The sequence below is a fragment of the Gigantopelta aegis genome, chromosome 10 (genome assembly GCF_016097555.1).
Source record: "Gigantopelta aegis isolate Gae_Host chromosome 10, Gae_host_genome, whole genome shotgun sequence".
NCBI classification, from domain to species: Eukaryota; Metazoa; Mollusca; class Gastropoda; order Neomphalida; family Peltospiridae; genus Gigantopelta; species Gigantopelta aegis.
In genome coordinates, this window is record NC_054708.1 from 52,698,072 (window position 1) to 52,710,961 (window position 12,890).

At 38.9% G+C, this 12,890-nt stretch overlaps 1 protein-coding gene across 1 annotated transcript; it reads right to left on the reverse strand.

Moving 5' to 3' along the window:
• Positions 1-11,828: 11,828 nt before the first annotated feature.
• On the reverse strand, positions 11,829-12,470 carry LOC121383685 (janus kinase and microtubule-interacting protein 1-like). The gene has a single exon (XM_041513779.1). The coding sequence runs from the start codon at positions 12,468-12,470 to the stop codon at positions 11,829-11,831; it is 642 nt and encodes a 213-aa protein (XP_041369713.1).
• Between the last annotated feature and the right edge of the window lie 420 nt (positions 12,471-12,890).

Here is a 12,890-nt window from a genome sequence, read left to right on the forward strand (position 1 = left end):
CTGACTGAGCTAAATCCCACTCCTGAATCTGAATGAATTACAAAATGCTAAAAATGTATTATATACCCCATAAAACCAGTATCTAAAAACAAAATTCATTTTAACTGTATTTTATTGCTTGTATTCAAGAATGATTATCCTTGACACAAATATCAGTTGTTTGTCCGGGACCACAGGTTAACGGTTAATTGTGAATCTCGAAACAATATTTTAAAATCAAAGTTAAAGTTAAACTAAAGTTTGTTTTGTTTTAATGACCCCAAGAGAGCATAATGATTAATTAGTCATCAACTATTGTATGTCAAACATTAATTTATGTCATTCTAACAGTCTTCAAAAGAAGCCGTCTACATTTTTTCATTGTTTGTTTATACAGTACTTATTTCCATGCTTATATTCAAATTCAATTAAAGTTCAAGCATGCTGACCTGGACACATACCTCAGCTATCTGGACTGTCTGTGCAGGGCAGTAGGTTAATGTCAGTGAGAGCAAACTCAGTGTCGTTAAACTCGCTCTGGATGGGAGCTGTACAAGGTTGCAAACCCAGTACCTACCAGCCTTAAGTCCAATGATTTAACCACTACACACACCATTACAAGCAGGAGATCTTTTATATGCATTTTCCAACAGACAGGACAGCACTTACCACAGCATTTGGTATACCAGTTGCAGGGCACTGGTTGGGATGGGGAAAATTTAATCAAATAATGGGTTCACCAAGGGGGTTAGATCCTATGACCAATTCACCTCAGGATTGACACCACGACTGGTATATCAAAGACCGTGGTATGTGCTATCCTGTATGTGGGATGGTGCATATAAAAGATCCCTTGCTGCTAATCAAAAAGAATAGTCCATGAAGTGGCGACAGCAGGTTTCCGCTCTGAATATCTGTGTGGTCCTTAACCATATGTCCGATACCATATAACCGTAAATAAAATGTGTTGAGTGCATCTTTATATACGAATCATTACTTATTAACATTCAAGCATAATCATAAAAAATGTAATAGATAAATAATAAACTGACTTTCATTGACTTCTTTCCCTCTCTGTACACTAATTGCTGACATCACAATGACTTGTAGTTTCTGAGACATTTTCTCAGTTAAGTTGTTTGTTGCTTTGCATTATAGTTTAAAGACAACATACGCCCAGTTGTAAATAGCATATAAATCTAAGAATTCTTCATTTTAAAATTTATTTTATTAAAAGAATTATAGAGATTGCATTTTAATTTATAGTTATAGTGTTATGAAGTTGATTAATGTGTACAAATTTGCATGACCTTATCTCTACCAAGTCATAAAGTTTAAGCATATTTGTTTAACAATAGAAATAATGGCCAATCCTTATACACAGTCAAATTTCAAAATTAATTAACTTTAGTTTTTTTGGTTTTGGTTTTCAAAATGACCAATAGGCAAATGGCTGAACATGCCAACATGAAGATTCACTTACTGTTAATACATTCACATTCTTCTACAGGCTTACAGCGTTATCGTCCATCATTACATTTCCCTTGCATCTTTCAGTAAACCATTTGTTACTGGATAACATTAATTACTTTTAAAAACGAGGTCACAACTGGAATGTGTAACATTTTCCAATCAGGCTGGTCTGTGAGAGAATTGTCTGGTGACCCGAATATTGACATTTGCATACATGTTTGCGACTGATTTGCCTGTTAGGAGTGTTACTTGTGTACGAAGGTATTGCAGCGATCCCCAGTAAACACAGGTAGCAGAGACCGTTCTTCTAAAGCTAACAGTTTCTTTCAGGCTAATCAGACTTAAGGACTTAAGACTGCGATGTTGACAATGCATGCAAATCCTAAATTGACATTCCACTGCAAAATTGGACGACCTTGTGACTTTTAACATGGCTTAGAATTAACTGAGGTCAGTACAAGGGAAAGTAAGTGTTGGTGGTCAAAATAAAACAACTATGGTACAGATGCTATAAAGTTGAAAAGGGTAGATAACCCATAAAAGAGTACCTAAGATTATTATAATTAGGGAACCGGCCTTGGTGGTGTCGTGGTTAAGCCATTGGACATAAGGCTGGTAGGTACTGGGTTTGTAGCCCGGTGCCGACTCCCACTCACAGCAAGTTTTAATGACTCAATGGGTAGGTGTGAGACCACTACACCCTCTTTTTTGTGGGCACATTGGGCTATTTCTTGCTGGTATATCAAAGGCCGTGGTATGTGTTATCCTGTCTGTGGGTTGGTGCATATAAAAGATCCCTTGCTGCTAATTAAAAAGAGTAGCTCTCTCAATATCTGTGTGGTCCTTAACTATATGTCCGACGCCATATAACCGTAAATAAAATGTGTTGAGTGTGTCATTAATTTCCTTCCTTCCCTCTTCTCTCTCACTAACAACTAACAACTAACCCACTGTCCTGGACAGACAGCCCAGATGACTGAGGTGGGGGAGGGAAGGGGTATTTGTCATATTCTACATAATGCAACATATTCAATTAACTTGTAATAGCTTATTTGGTTGTCTTGACCCTGACAACAACGGGTTAGACACTTTCATTGATTTAATTGGATGTTTTTACATCAAGTTGTAACTAAAATTAAATATTGTTTTGAAAAGTGGCAACTGCAATGAATAATTTGCATATTACCCATAATGCAACATACATGTATTTGGATCAGTTTACTTGTACATTGTAATAGCTTCTTTGGCTTCCTTGACTTTAAAAACACATGGTTAGATACCTTGATTGTCTGTATTAGGATGATTTGTCATCAAGTTATGACCATAATCTTGATTTCCCTTGAACCGATGACTACATGTATAATTAACATAAATTAACATATTTGACCTACTTCCCCCAATTACATAAAAGTATATTTTTAATGATGATCAACGGGTCTTTCATAAATGAAAACAGGTACAATTCTTTCTGTTGCTAATTGTTTTGGGTCAGTCTACTATTTGACTTGCCTATTAGATCCATAATATACATATAGTAAAAAATCTGCCATTTTGGATTTGACCTATTTTTACATCATTCCCACTGGTCAATTTTGGGAGACTTTTTGTATGATATGTTGGATACCTAGAAGTACCTAAATCCATTGAAAAACCTTTTGTTGCAATTTCTTTTGGGTCAACCATTGTAAAATGTCTAGGGATATGGTAAAACTAATTAAGGGGCCATTAGATATTTGGGACATTTTTCCATAACTATGGTTTTAAAAAATACAGCTTCTTCCTTTGTAAGGTGTCAACATTGTAGTATGTTCTTAAAATTAATCATTTAAACAACAATTTGTAGCAAACAACATGACAAATATATTATAAACCAATGTGTAACAGCCATTATCTTTTATATGCACTATCCCACAGACAGGATGACACATACCATGGCCTTTGATACACCAGTCATGGTGCACTGGCTGGAATGAGAAATAGCCCAATGGGCGCACCAACAGGGGTCGGTTCAAGACTGACAGCTAGTATATCAAATGAGCGCTTTACCACTGGGCTATGTCCCGCCCCTAGTTTTCATAAATTACACAAGAAAAAAAAAGTGTATCTTAGTCCATATTTTACTGAAACAATGTTTAGAAGTCATTTGTGATCAAAACTTGCTAAAATTAATATGACAATAGCAAAGAATTACCTACGTCTACTGTCCCTTAAGGGATGAGACGTAGCCCAATGGTAAAGCATTCGCCTGATGCGCAGTTGGTCTAGGATCGATCCCCATCAGTGGACCCATTTGGCAATTTCTCGTTCCAACTAGTGCACCACGACGGGGTATATCAAAGGCCGTGGTATGTACTATCCTGTCTGTGGGTTGGTGCATATAAAAGATCCTTTGGTACTAATGGAAAAATGTAGCAGGTTTCCTCTCTAAGATTATATGTAAAAATTACCAAATGTTTGACATCTAATAGCTGATGATTAATAAATCAATGTGCTCAAACTTTAACTTTTAACTGGCATCGATTCCTGTTGGTGGGCCCATTGGGTTATTTCTCGTTCCAGCCAGTGCTCCACAACTGGTGTAACAAAGGCTGTGGTATGTACTATCCTGTCTGTGGGATGGTACATATAAAAGAACCCTTGCTGATAAATAAAAAAGAGTAACCCATGAAGTGGCAACAGTGGGTTTCCCCTCTCAATATCGGTGTGGTCCATAACCATATGTCCGACGCTATATAACCGTATATAAAATGTGTTTAGTGTGTTGTTAAATAAAACATTTCCTTCTTCGTCTTCCTTTAACTTTCCCTTAATTATTTTTGTTTAGTATATTTTGCATTGTATTGTTTCCAGCCAGACCCTCAACTTTCTGCACTGTCACCAAACTAAAACATTTCTTACGAGTGGCCTCAGAGATGACAACACAACGTGTCCAAATATAAATGCGGCTGTGTTTGTTTTGACGATATTTGTAAATCCTCACAGTAAAGTTGCAGAGATGGACTAGAGGGATGTGCAACATTTCTGCAGCTCCGAGGTAAATAAATCCACAGAATGTCACCAGAGTACACACTCAGGTTGACTTATGTAGCTGGCTGTGTCCACTTGAAGCCTACATGGCTTTCTTTGTATGGACTTAGAGGATACTACATGAGTGTCCGTTGGAAAAAAAAGAAAAGAAAGACATGTTTTATTTAACGACAACGCACTCAACACATTTTATTTAATATTATATGGCGTCAGACATATGGTTAAGGACTACACAGATATAAAGAGAGGAAACCCACTGTCACTACTTCATGGGCTACTCTTTTCGATTAGCAGCAAGGGATCTTTTATATGCACCATCACACAGACAGGATTGTACATACCACGGTCTTTGATATATCAGTCATGGTACACTGGCTGGAGTGAGAAATAGCCCAATGGGCCCACTGACGGGAGTCGATCCCAAACTGACCGTGCATCAAGTGAGCGCTTACCACTGGGCTACGTCTCACCCTCTCTCTAAACAAGACATGACCTATCTAACATGACAAGGCTTGTATTTGTAAACACCAACCAACATGACTTCTAAGTGCTAGCGTTACAAACCTCTCTAAACAAGACATGACCTATCTAACAAGACAGGGCTGGTATCTGTAAATACCAAACAACAAGACTTCTAAGTGCTAGCGTTACAAACCTCTCTAAACAAGACATGACCTATCTAACAAGACAGGGCTTGTATCTGTAAACACCAACCAACAAGACTTCTAAGTGCTAGCGTTACAAACCTCTCTAAACAAGACATGACCTATCTAACAAGACAGGGCTTGTATCTGTAAACACCAACCAACAAGACTTCTAAGTGCTAGCGTTACAAACCTCTCTAAACAAGACATGACCTATCTAACAAGACAGGGCTGGTATCTGTAAATACCAAACAACAAGACTTCTAAGTGCTAGTGTTACAAACCTCTCTAAACAAGACATGACCTATCTAACAAGACAGGGCTTGTATCTGTAAACACCAACCAACAAGACTTCTAAGTGCTAGCGTTACAAACCTCTCTAAACAAGACATGACCTATCTAACAAGACAGGGCTTGTATCTGTAAACACCAACCAACAAGACTTCTAAGTGCTAGCGTTACAAACCTCTCTAAACAAGACATGACCTATCTAACACGACACGGCTTGTATTTGTAAACACCAGCCAACAAGACTTCTAAGTGCTAGCATTACAAACCTCTCTAAACAAGACATGACCTATCTAACACGACACGGCTTGTATTTGTAAACACCAGCCAACAAGACTTCTAAGTGCTAGCGTTACAATCCTCTCTAAACAAGACATAACCTATCTAACAAGACAGGGCTTGTATCTGTAAACATCAACCAACAAGACTTCTAAGTGCTAGCATTACAAACCTCTCTAAACAAGACATGACCTATCTAACAAGACATGACTTGTATTTGTAAACACCAGCCAACAAGACTTCTAAGTGCTAGTGTTACAAACCTCTCTAGACAAGACATGACCTATCTAGCACGACACAGCTTGTATTTGTAAACACCAGCCAACAAGACTTCTAAGTGCTAGCATTACAAACCTCTCTAAACAAGACATGACCTATCTAACACGACACGGCTTGTATCTGTAAACACCAACCAACAAGACTTCTAAGTGCTAGCGTTACAAACCTCTCTAAACAAGACATGACCTATCTAACACGACACGGCTTGTATTTGTAAACACCAGCCAACAAGACTTCTAAGTGCTAGCATTACAAACCTCTCTAAACAAGACATGACCTATCTAACACGACACGGCTTGTATCTGTAAACACCAACCAACAAGACTTCTAAGTGCTAGCGTTACAAACCTCTCTAAACAAGACATGACCTATCTAACAAGACAGGGCTGGTATTTGTAAACACCAGCCAACAAGACTTCTAAGTGCTAGCGTTACAAACATCTCTAAACAAGACATAACCTATCTAACAAAGTAAAGTTTGTTTTATTTAACGGCGCCACTAGAGCCTATTGATTTTTCATCTTATTATTGGCTATTGGACGTCAAACACATGGTCATTCTGACACTGTTTTTTTTAAAGAAAACCCGCTGTCACCACATAGGCTACTCTTTTAGGACAGGCAGCAAGGTATCTTTTATGTGTGCTTCCCACAGGCAGGATAGCACAAACCATGGCCTTTTTTAAACCAGTTATGGATCACTGATCGGTGCAAGTGGTTTACACCTACCCATTGAGCCTCAAGGAGCACTTACTCAGTTTGGAGTCGGTATCTGGATTAAAAATCCCATGCCTCAACTGGGATCTGAACCCAGTACCTACCAGCTTGTAGACCGATGGCCTCACCACGACACCACCGAGGCCGGTGACCTATCTAACAGGACAGGGCTTGTATTTGTAAACACCAGCCAACAAGACTTCTAAGTGCTAGCATTACAAACCTTTGAGGAATAATTAACTAAAGTTAAGACAAGGAGGAGACTGGGCCAGAGGGGAAAACACAGACCACCTGTCTGATAAACTGATTTCAAGACCTCCTCACTCAACCTAGATCAGTTACTACGGCAGCTTTCTTCAATTACTAGGGGCTCGCAGACCACCTGGTGTGGTATGGAAAGTAGTCTGCTTATTTTCGGCCAAGGTTCAGGCACATTGTCATGGGCAAATAACCCAGAAGTCAGAGAAGAAGATAAAGAAAATGAAAGGCAGAAAACAAATATGATCTTATGGCTGTGTGGAATCCAGTAATGTTTGAAAGAGTGTAGTGTTAAAAAATATATGTTAAAATCTATGATTAATGGAAGGCATGGTTCAAACATAAGAATTTATCACCTGTACAGCATTTTTTAAATGCCGACCCATAGCATTATTCAGCCTGCGGGGTGGGGATTTAGATCAGTCGGTTGAGTGCTTGCTTGAGGTGTTTGGGTCGCAGGATCGAACCACATTGGTGGATCCAGTCAACTGATTGGTTTTCTCTTATTCCAACCAGTGCACCACAACTGGTCAAAGGCACTGGTATGTGCTTTCCTGTCTGTGGGAAAGTGCATATAAAAGATCCCTTTCTGCATTAGAAAAAATGTAGCAGGTTTCCTCTGATGACTACAATGACTGGTATATCAAAAGCTATGGTATGTGCTATCCTGTCTGTGGGATGGTGCATATAAAAGATCCCTTGCAACTAATGAAAAAAAAAATATTGCAGGTTTCCTCTCTAAGTCTATATTATGTCAAAATTACCAAATGTTTGACATCCAATAGCTCTTGAGCCTGCCTACAGCAATTTAAACCAGTAAATTTTGTAAAAAATAAACACAAAATTAAAAACCATAAATTATCCCTTAAACTGATGGCAATAATTTTAATCCACTGGCAAAAACCTGCCATTGGTGAAGCTCCTGACCTGTGTTAATTCATATCACAGCAAAAATCTGCCATCGGTGAAGCCCCTTACCTGTATTAATTGATATCACAGCTACAAAAATCTGCCATCGGTGAAGCCCCTGACCTGTATTAATTGATATCACAGCTACAAAAATCTGCCATCGGTGAAGCCCCTGACCTGTATTAATTGATATCACAGCTACAAAAATCTGCCATCGGTGAAGCCCCTGACCTGTATTAATTGATATCACAGCTACAAAAATCTGCCATCGGTGAAGCCCCTGACCTGTATTAATTGATATCACAGCTACAAAAATCTGCCATCGGTGAAGCCCCTGACCTGTATTAATTGATATCACAGCTACAAAAATCTGCCATCGGTGAAGCCCCTGACCTGTATTAATTGATATCACAGCTACAAATACCTGCCATCAGTGAAGCCCCTGACCTGTGTTAATTCACATCACAGCTACATAAACCTGCCATCAGTGAAGCCCCTGACCTGTGTTAATTGATATCACAGCTACAAAAACCTGCCACAGTGAAGCCCCTGACCTGTGTTAATTTATATTACAGCTACAAAAATATGCCATCAGTGAAGCCCCTGACCTGTGTTAATTGATATCACAGCTACATAAACCTGCCATCGGTGAAGCCCCTGACCTGTGTCAATAGACCTCTTTCACATTCCACTGCGCATGTGCCTGTTGCGGAGTAACTTGAGGACACAAACTGCGAACTCACGCAAGATCTCGCAAAAATAGACCTGTAGACAAGTTGGGGGGCATAGACAATGGGAGGCCACACAATAGGAATGTGAATATCTCCATGATTAATTATTCTATCAGTAGGGAACCCGAAAATTCTGTCGACATGCAACAAGACTTATTGGAGACATTTGTGAATTATTGCTTATCATGAAATAAAAAATATTTGGTTGCTAACGCCCGACAAACCATCGGTTCGGATTCGTATGCAATAAATATCGGATATAGGCTGAAATAATATTAATGTGTGCGTGTGTGTATGTATGTATGCAGATATTTATTGTATTTACATGATTTACATATTTATAAAGCATTACACAGATAAATACATTCAGGATTCTTGTCGGGATTTCTTTTCACCAAGTTATTTAAAATTTTGTTCAGTATTTGGAATAAAATGATACATATCAAATTTGAGCTATGGTATATAAAACATTAGAATCAGGTCGGTAGGAACAATATCTGGTGTTGGGGGAGGGGAGGGGGCACAATCTGTAGTGGAGGGACACAGTCTAGTTGGTGGGGGGGTGGGGGCAAAAGACCCGTTTCGGTTGCTACCGACATGAGAATGGTCAGAAATGTAACTGTATTGCATATACAGCTATTTAAATTTGAAGCAAGATTATTTAACCTAAGAAAGATTAGACTAGCCGACAGCTTGATAATATAGCTACAAACTCAGGATGGTCTCTTTATTATAAACTCATGAGGGTTTATTACGCGCAGTCATAAGGTACCAGTCATAAGGTAGTTCGTTTGAATGTTTGAAGCAAACATATTAAGTACCATGTCAGGCCTGTAGCCAGTGGGGAGATCAGGGTATTGGACAATCCCCATTGCAGGATTGAGAGTTCCGCTCAAAAACCGGATTTTACATATAAAAGTCCTTGTCCCCAAATGACCGGGATAACGTAGCAAGAACGTCTGTCTGAGGTTCCATTTGCTGAAGGTTCGATCCTCCTCAGTGGGCCTGTTTGATTATTTCCCGTCCCAACCAATGATCCATCAAAGGAGGTCGTGTATGCTATCCTGTTTGTGGGATGTGTGAAGTACATGTATGCCATATATCATTTATTATAAATACATTGGTATGACTGAAAACAAACAGTTTCTTGTCGTGGCTCTGTGACCAGGCCATTTTACATGCATACCACAACTTAATGCAACTTGTTAATGTATATTTCGCAACAAAAGTTTGTGTATTATTCTCAAGTGTAACCGGCGTCATCTCATTGTCTGGGAAAACCACCTCCCCCCTCCCCACCCCCCCGTCTACGGTTCCGCGCCATTGGCGCTCGCGTTTGATGAGTTCCGTTTACATGAAATTTCGATCCCTCCCCCCCCTATGGCTATGGACCTGAAGTTATATACAATATTCATAAGTTAGACCAAACATCAAATTAGGATCGTATTTGGTTGCAGGGGTCTACCACTCTGGAAAAGTTGCTGAACTTTATGTTATGTATAATCATGTACGTTATAAAAACATGTGATACTTGCATACCATATCGATTTATAGAACTTCTCCCTATGCTTGTAAATATGTATCAAAGTACTGATGGTATTGCTAACGATCTCGACCAATATTCTCAGGTACAAAATACAAAATAGTAACCAAACACTATTGTACATACAGATATATGTTTACTTCAAACTGATATTCATGTAAAGAAGAAGATGTCATCTTCTAAATTCTTCAAAACAAACAATGCAAACAGCCTGTCAACTTTTACTTCCGCGTTTACATGTGATGTCAAACTTTGATCCGCGTTTATGAAATATGTACGTTAGTCGCTAGAGATCCACAGCTCCTACGAAGCTACTCACGATGCTCATGACAACTGTCGATCATGCCCCCCAATTTGTATATAGCCTCAATACCATCCTATTCAGCAAGGGACGGTACTCTTCGCGCACATACGCAATGGGAATGTGAAAGAGGTCTATTGCCGTTGGTGTCACTATTAAGTTTAAACCAAGGAATGTCAAAGACTGAAGGATTCTGGGATGGGTTTGGGAGTGTCTGGAAAAGTGTAATTCTGAGTAGAGGCTGTTCAACAATTATGTAATATAATAGAATTGATTTTAACCAAAAAGTATATTAAAAAGTTTAATCAAAAAGAATGTGGGTAAAAGGGGTGGACTCAGGGTTTCTGCCAGACGATAAAATCGTATGGCGTGGCACCATACTCAAATCTTTTGTAGAGTTTTTTTTTTAATTAACCTTTTGACAAAATTAATTGCTCTATCATTACTATACATGTATGATTTTCTTAACCCTAACCCTAAACTTAGCCCATTTACTTTCTGGATGAGGCCCCCCCCCCCCCCCCATACCCCCTGTTGACTGTGGTTGCATTCAATTCCATAGATTTTTTTTTTTTTTTTTTATATAAAAGTGCCATACCCAAAATTAATTTTTTTCTGGCAGAAACACTGGGACTTGATATTGTTTAATCACTATCACAACACTTAATCTTAAGTTCAAATTCCTATCATTTGCATTGAGGTCTATTTATACTGTTTGTCTATAAACAAAAATAATGGATCAATTAAATTAACGATATAATTTGGATTTAAGAAGGCATTAATACCTGATATTCAAATATTTGGTAGTTTTACAGTAAACTCAAGAAGATATGTGTACTGTAATGGCAACTTCAGTTATATCTCAAAACAGAATAATAAAATAAGCTAAGCCCATACTTTAGCAAAGTGTCTAGATTTTAAGTACAGGTTATTTGTATTGGCAAAGACTTGATTCAAGGCTGGGGTGAGACGTAACCCAGTGGTACTGCGCTCACTCGCTATGCGGTCGGTCCTGGGCTATTTCTCGTTCCAGCCAGTGCACCATGACTGGTATATCAAAGGCCATGGTATGTACTACCCTGTCTGTGGGATGGTGCATATAAAAGATCCCTTACTGCTAATCGAAAAGAGTAGCCCATGAAGTGGCGATATCAGGTTTCCTCTATCATATCTGTGTGGCCCGTAACCATATGTTTCACGCCATATAACTGTAAATAAAATGCGTTGAGTGCGTCGTTAAATAAAACATTTCTTTCTTTTATTCATGACTGTCCAGATACCATCAATAATGTCACAAATGGTTTCACATGCAATAATCACTCAGTTGATCCTCTCTCAAACTAAATTTGAACCATGAATTGTGGTTGAACCATCAACAAGAAATTGGTGCCTAAATGAAAATCATGACCAACTGATGCTTACCAGCTTTCTGACTTCAGAACTTGAACTGTTCCTCACTTTCCACAGTTCTGCCTGAAACTGTTCCACCTTCCTCCTCAATTCATATGCGAAATGTCGTTCAGACTCCCCTGCACTGGTCAGCGACTCCTCCAACTCTTTCTTCTTACACCGTAACTCACTCAGCCTATGTATCAAGTTGGTCACTCCAGATTCTGATCCTCTCATCTTCATAGATTCTCGTCTGTTCTCTGTAATAAACCTCCGCAGTAATGACTCCTTGGACTCCACCTCCAGCCGAAGCTTCACGACGTCTGCACGATGCACTCGTCGTAGTTTGGCAAGATCCTGCTCATGCTTCTGTTGAAGGATTTCACCTTGGTGGTCCAGTTCCTGAATCTTCTCCCTCTGTAGCTTGGCCCGAAGATTAGCGATCGTGGACACAGCTTTCTTCTGCTCCTGCTGTCGGACTAGCCGTATGTTGAGGACTCTCTGCCAGTGAGCTTGCTTGATGCTGCCTCTCTGCTGCTCCAGTTGGGTGCGCAATTGACACAAATGTTCCCGGAGTTCGTAATTCAGACATTTGAGGCTGTCAGTGGAGCTCTCACTCAACCGACGTTCAACATTCCTTGGTGCCACGGCCATTGTAAACAAATTATCATTCATAGATCATCATGAATCTGAAAACTGTAAAAATATACATGTGGTGTCATAGCTATTGTAAAATTGTTATCATTCACAGATCATTATGAATCTGAAAACCACCAATAAATACATGTGGTGTCATAGCTATTGTAAAATTGTTATCATTCATAGATTATTATGAATCTAAAAACCACCAAAATATACATGTGGTGTCACAGCCATTGTAAAATTGTTATCATTCATAGATCATAATGAATCTGAAAACCACCAATAAATACATGTGGTGTCATAGCTATTGTAAAATTGTTATCATTCATACATTTTTTTAGATCATTATGAATCTGAAAACCAACGAAATATTCATGTGGTGTCACGACCATTTGTAAAATTGTTATCATTCATAGATCATAATGAATCTGA

Coding starts and splice junctions, on each gene's coding strand:
- LOC121383685 (XM_041513779.1), bottom strand. CDS start 12,470: ATGGCCGTGGCACCAAGGAATGTTGAACGTCGGTTGAGTGAGAGCTCC.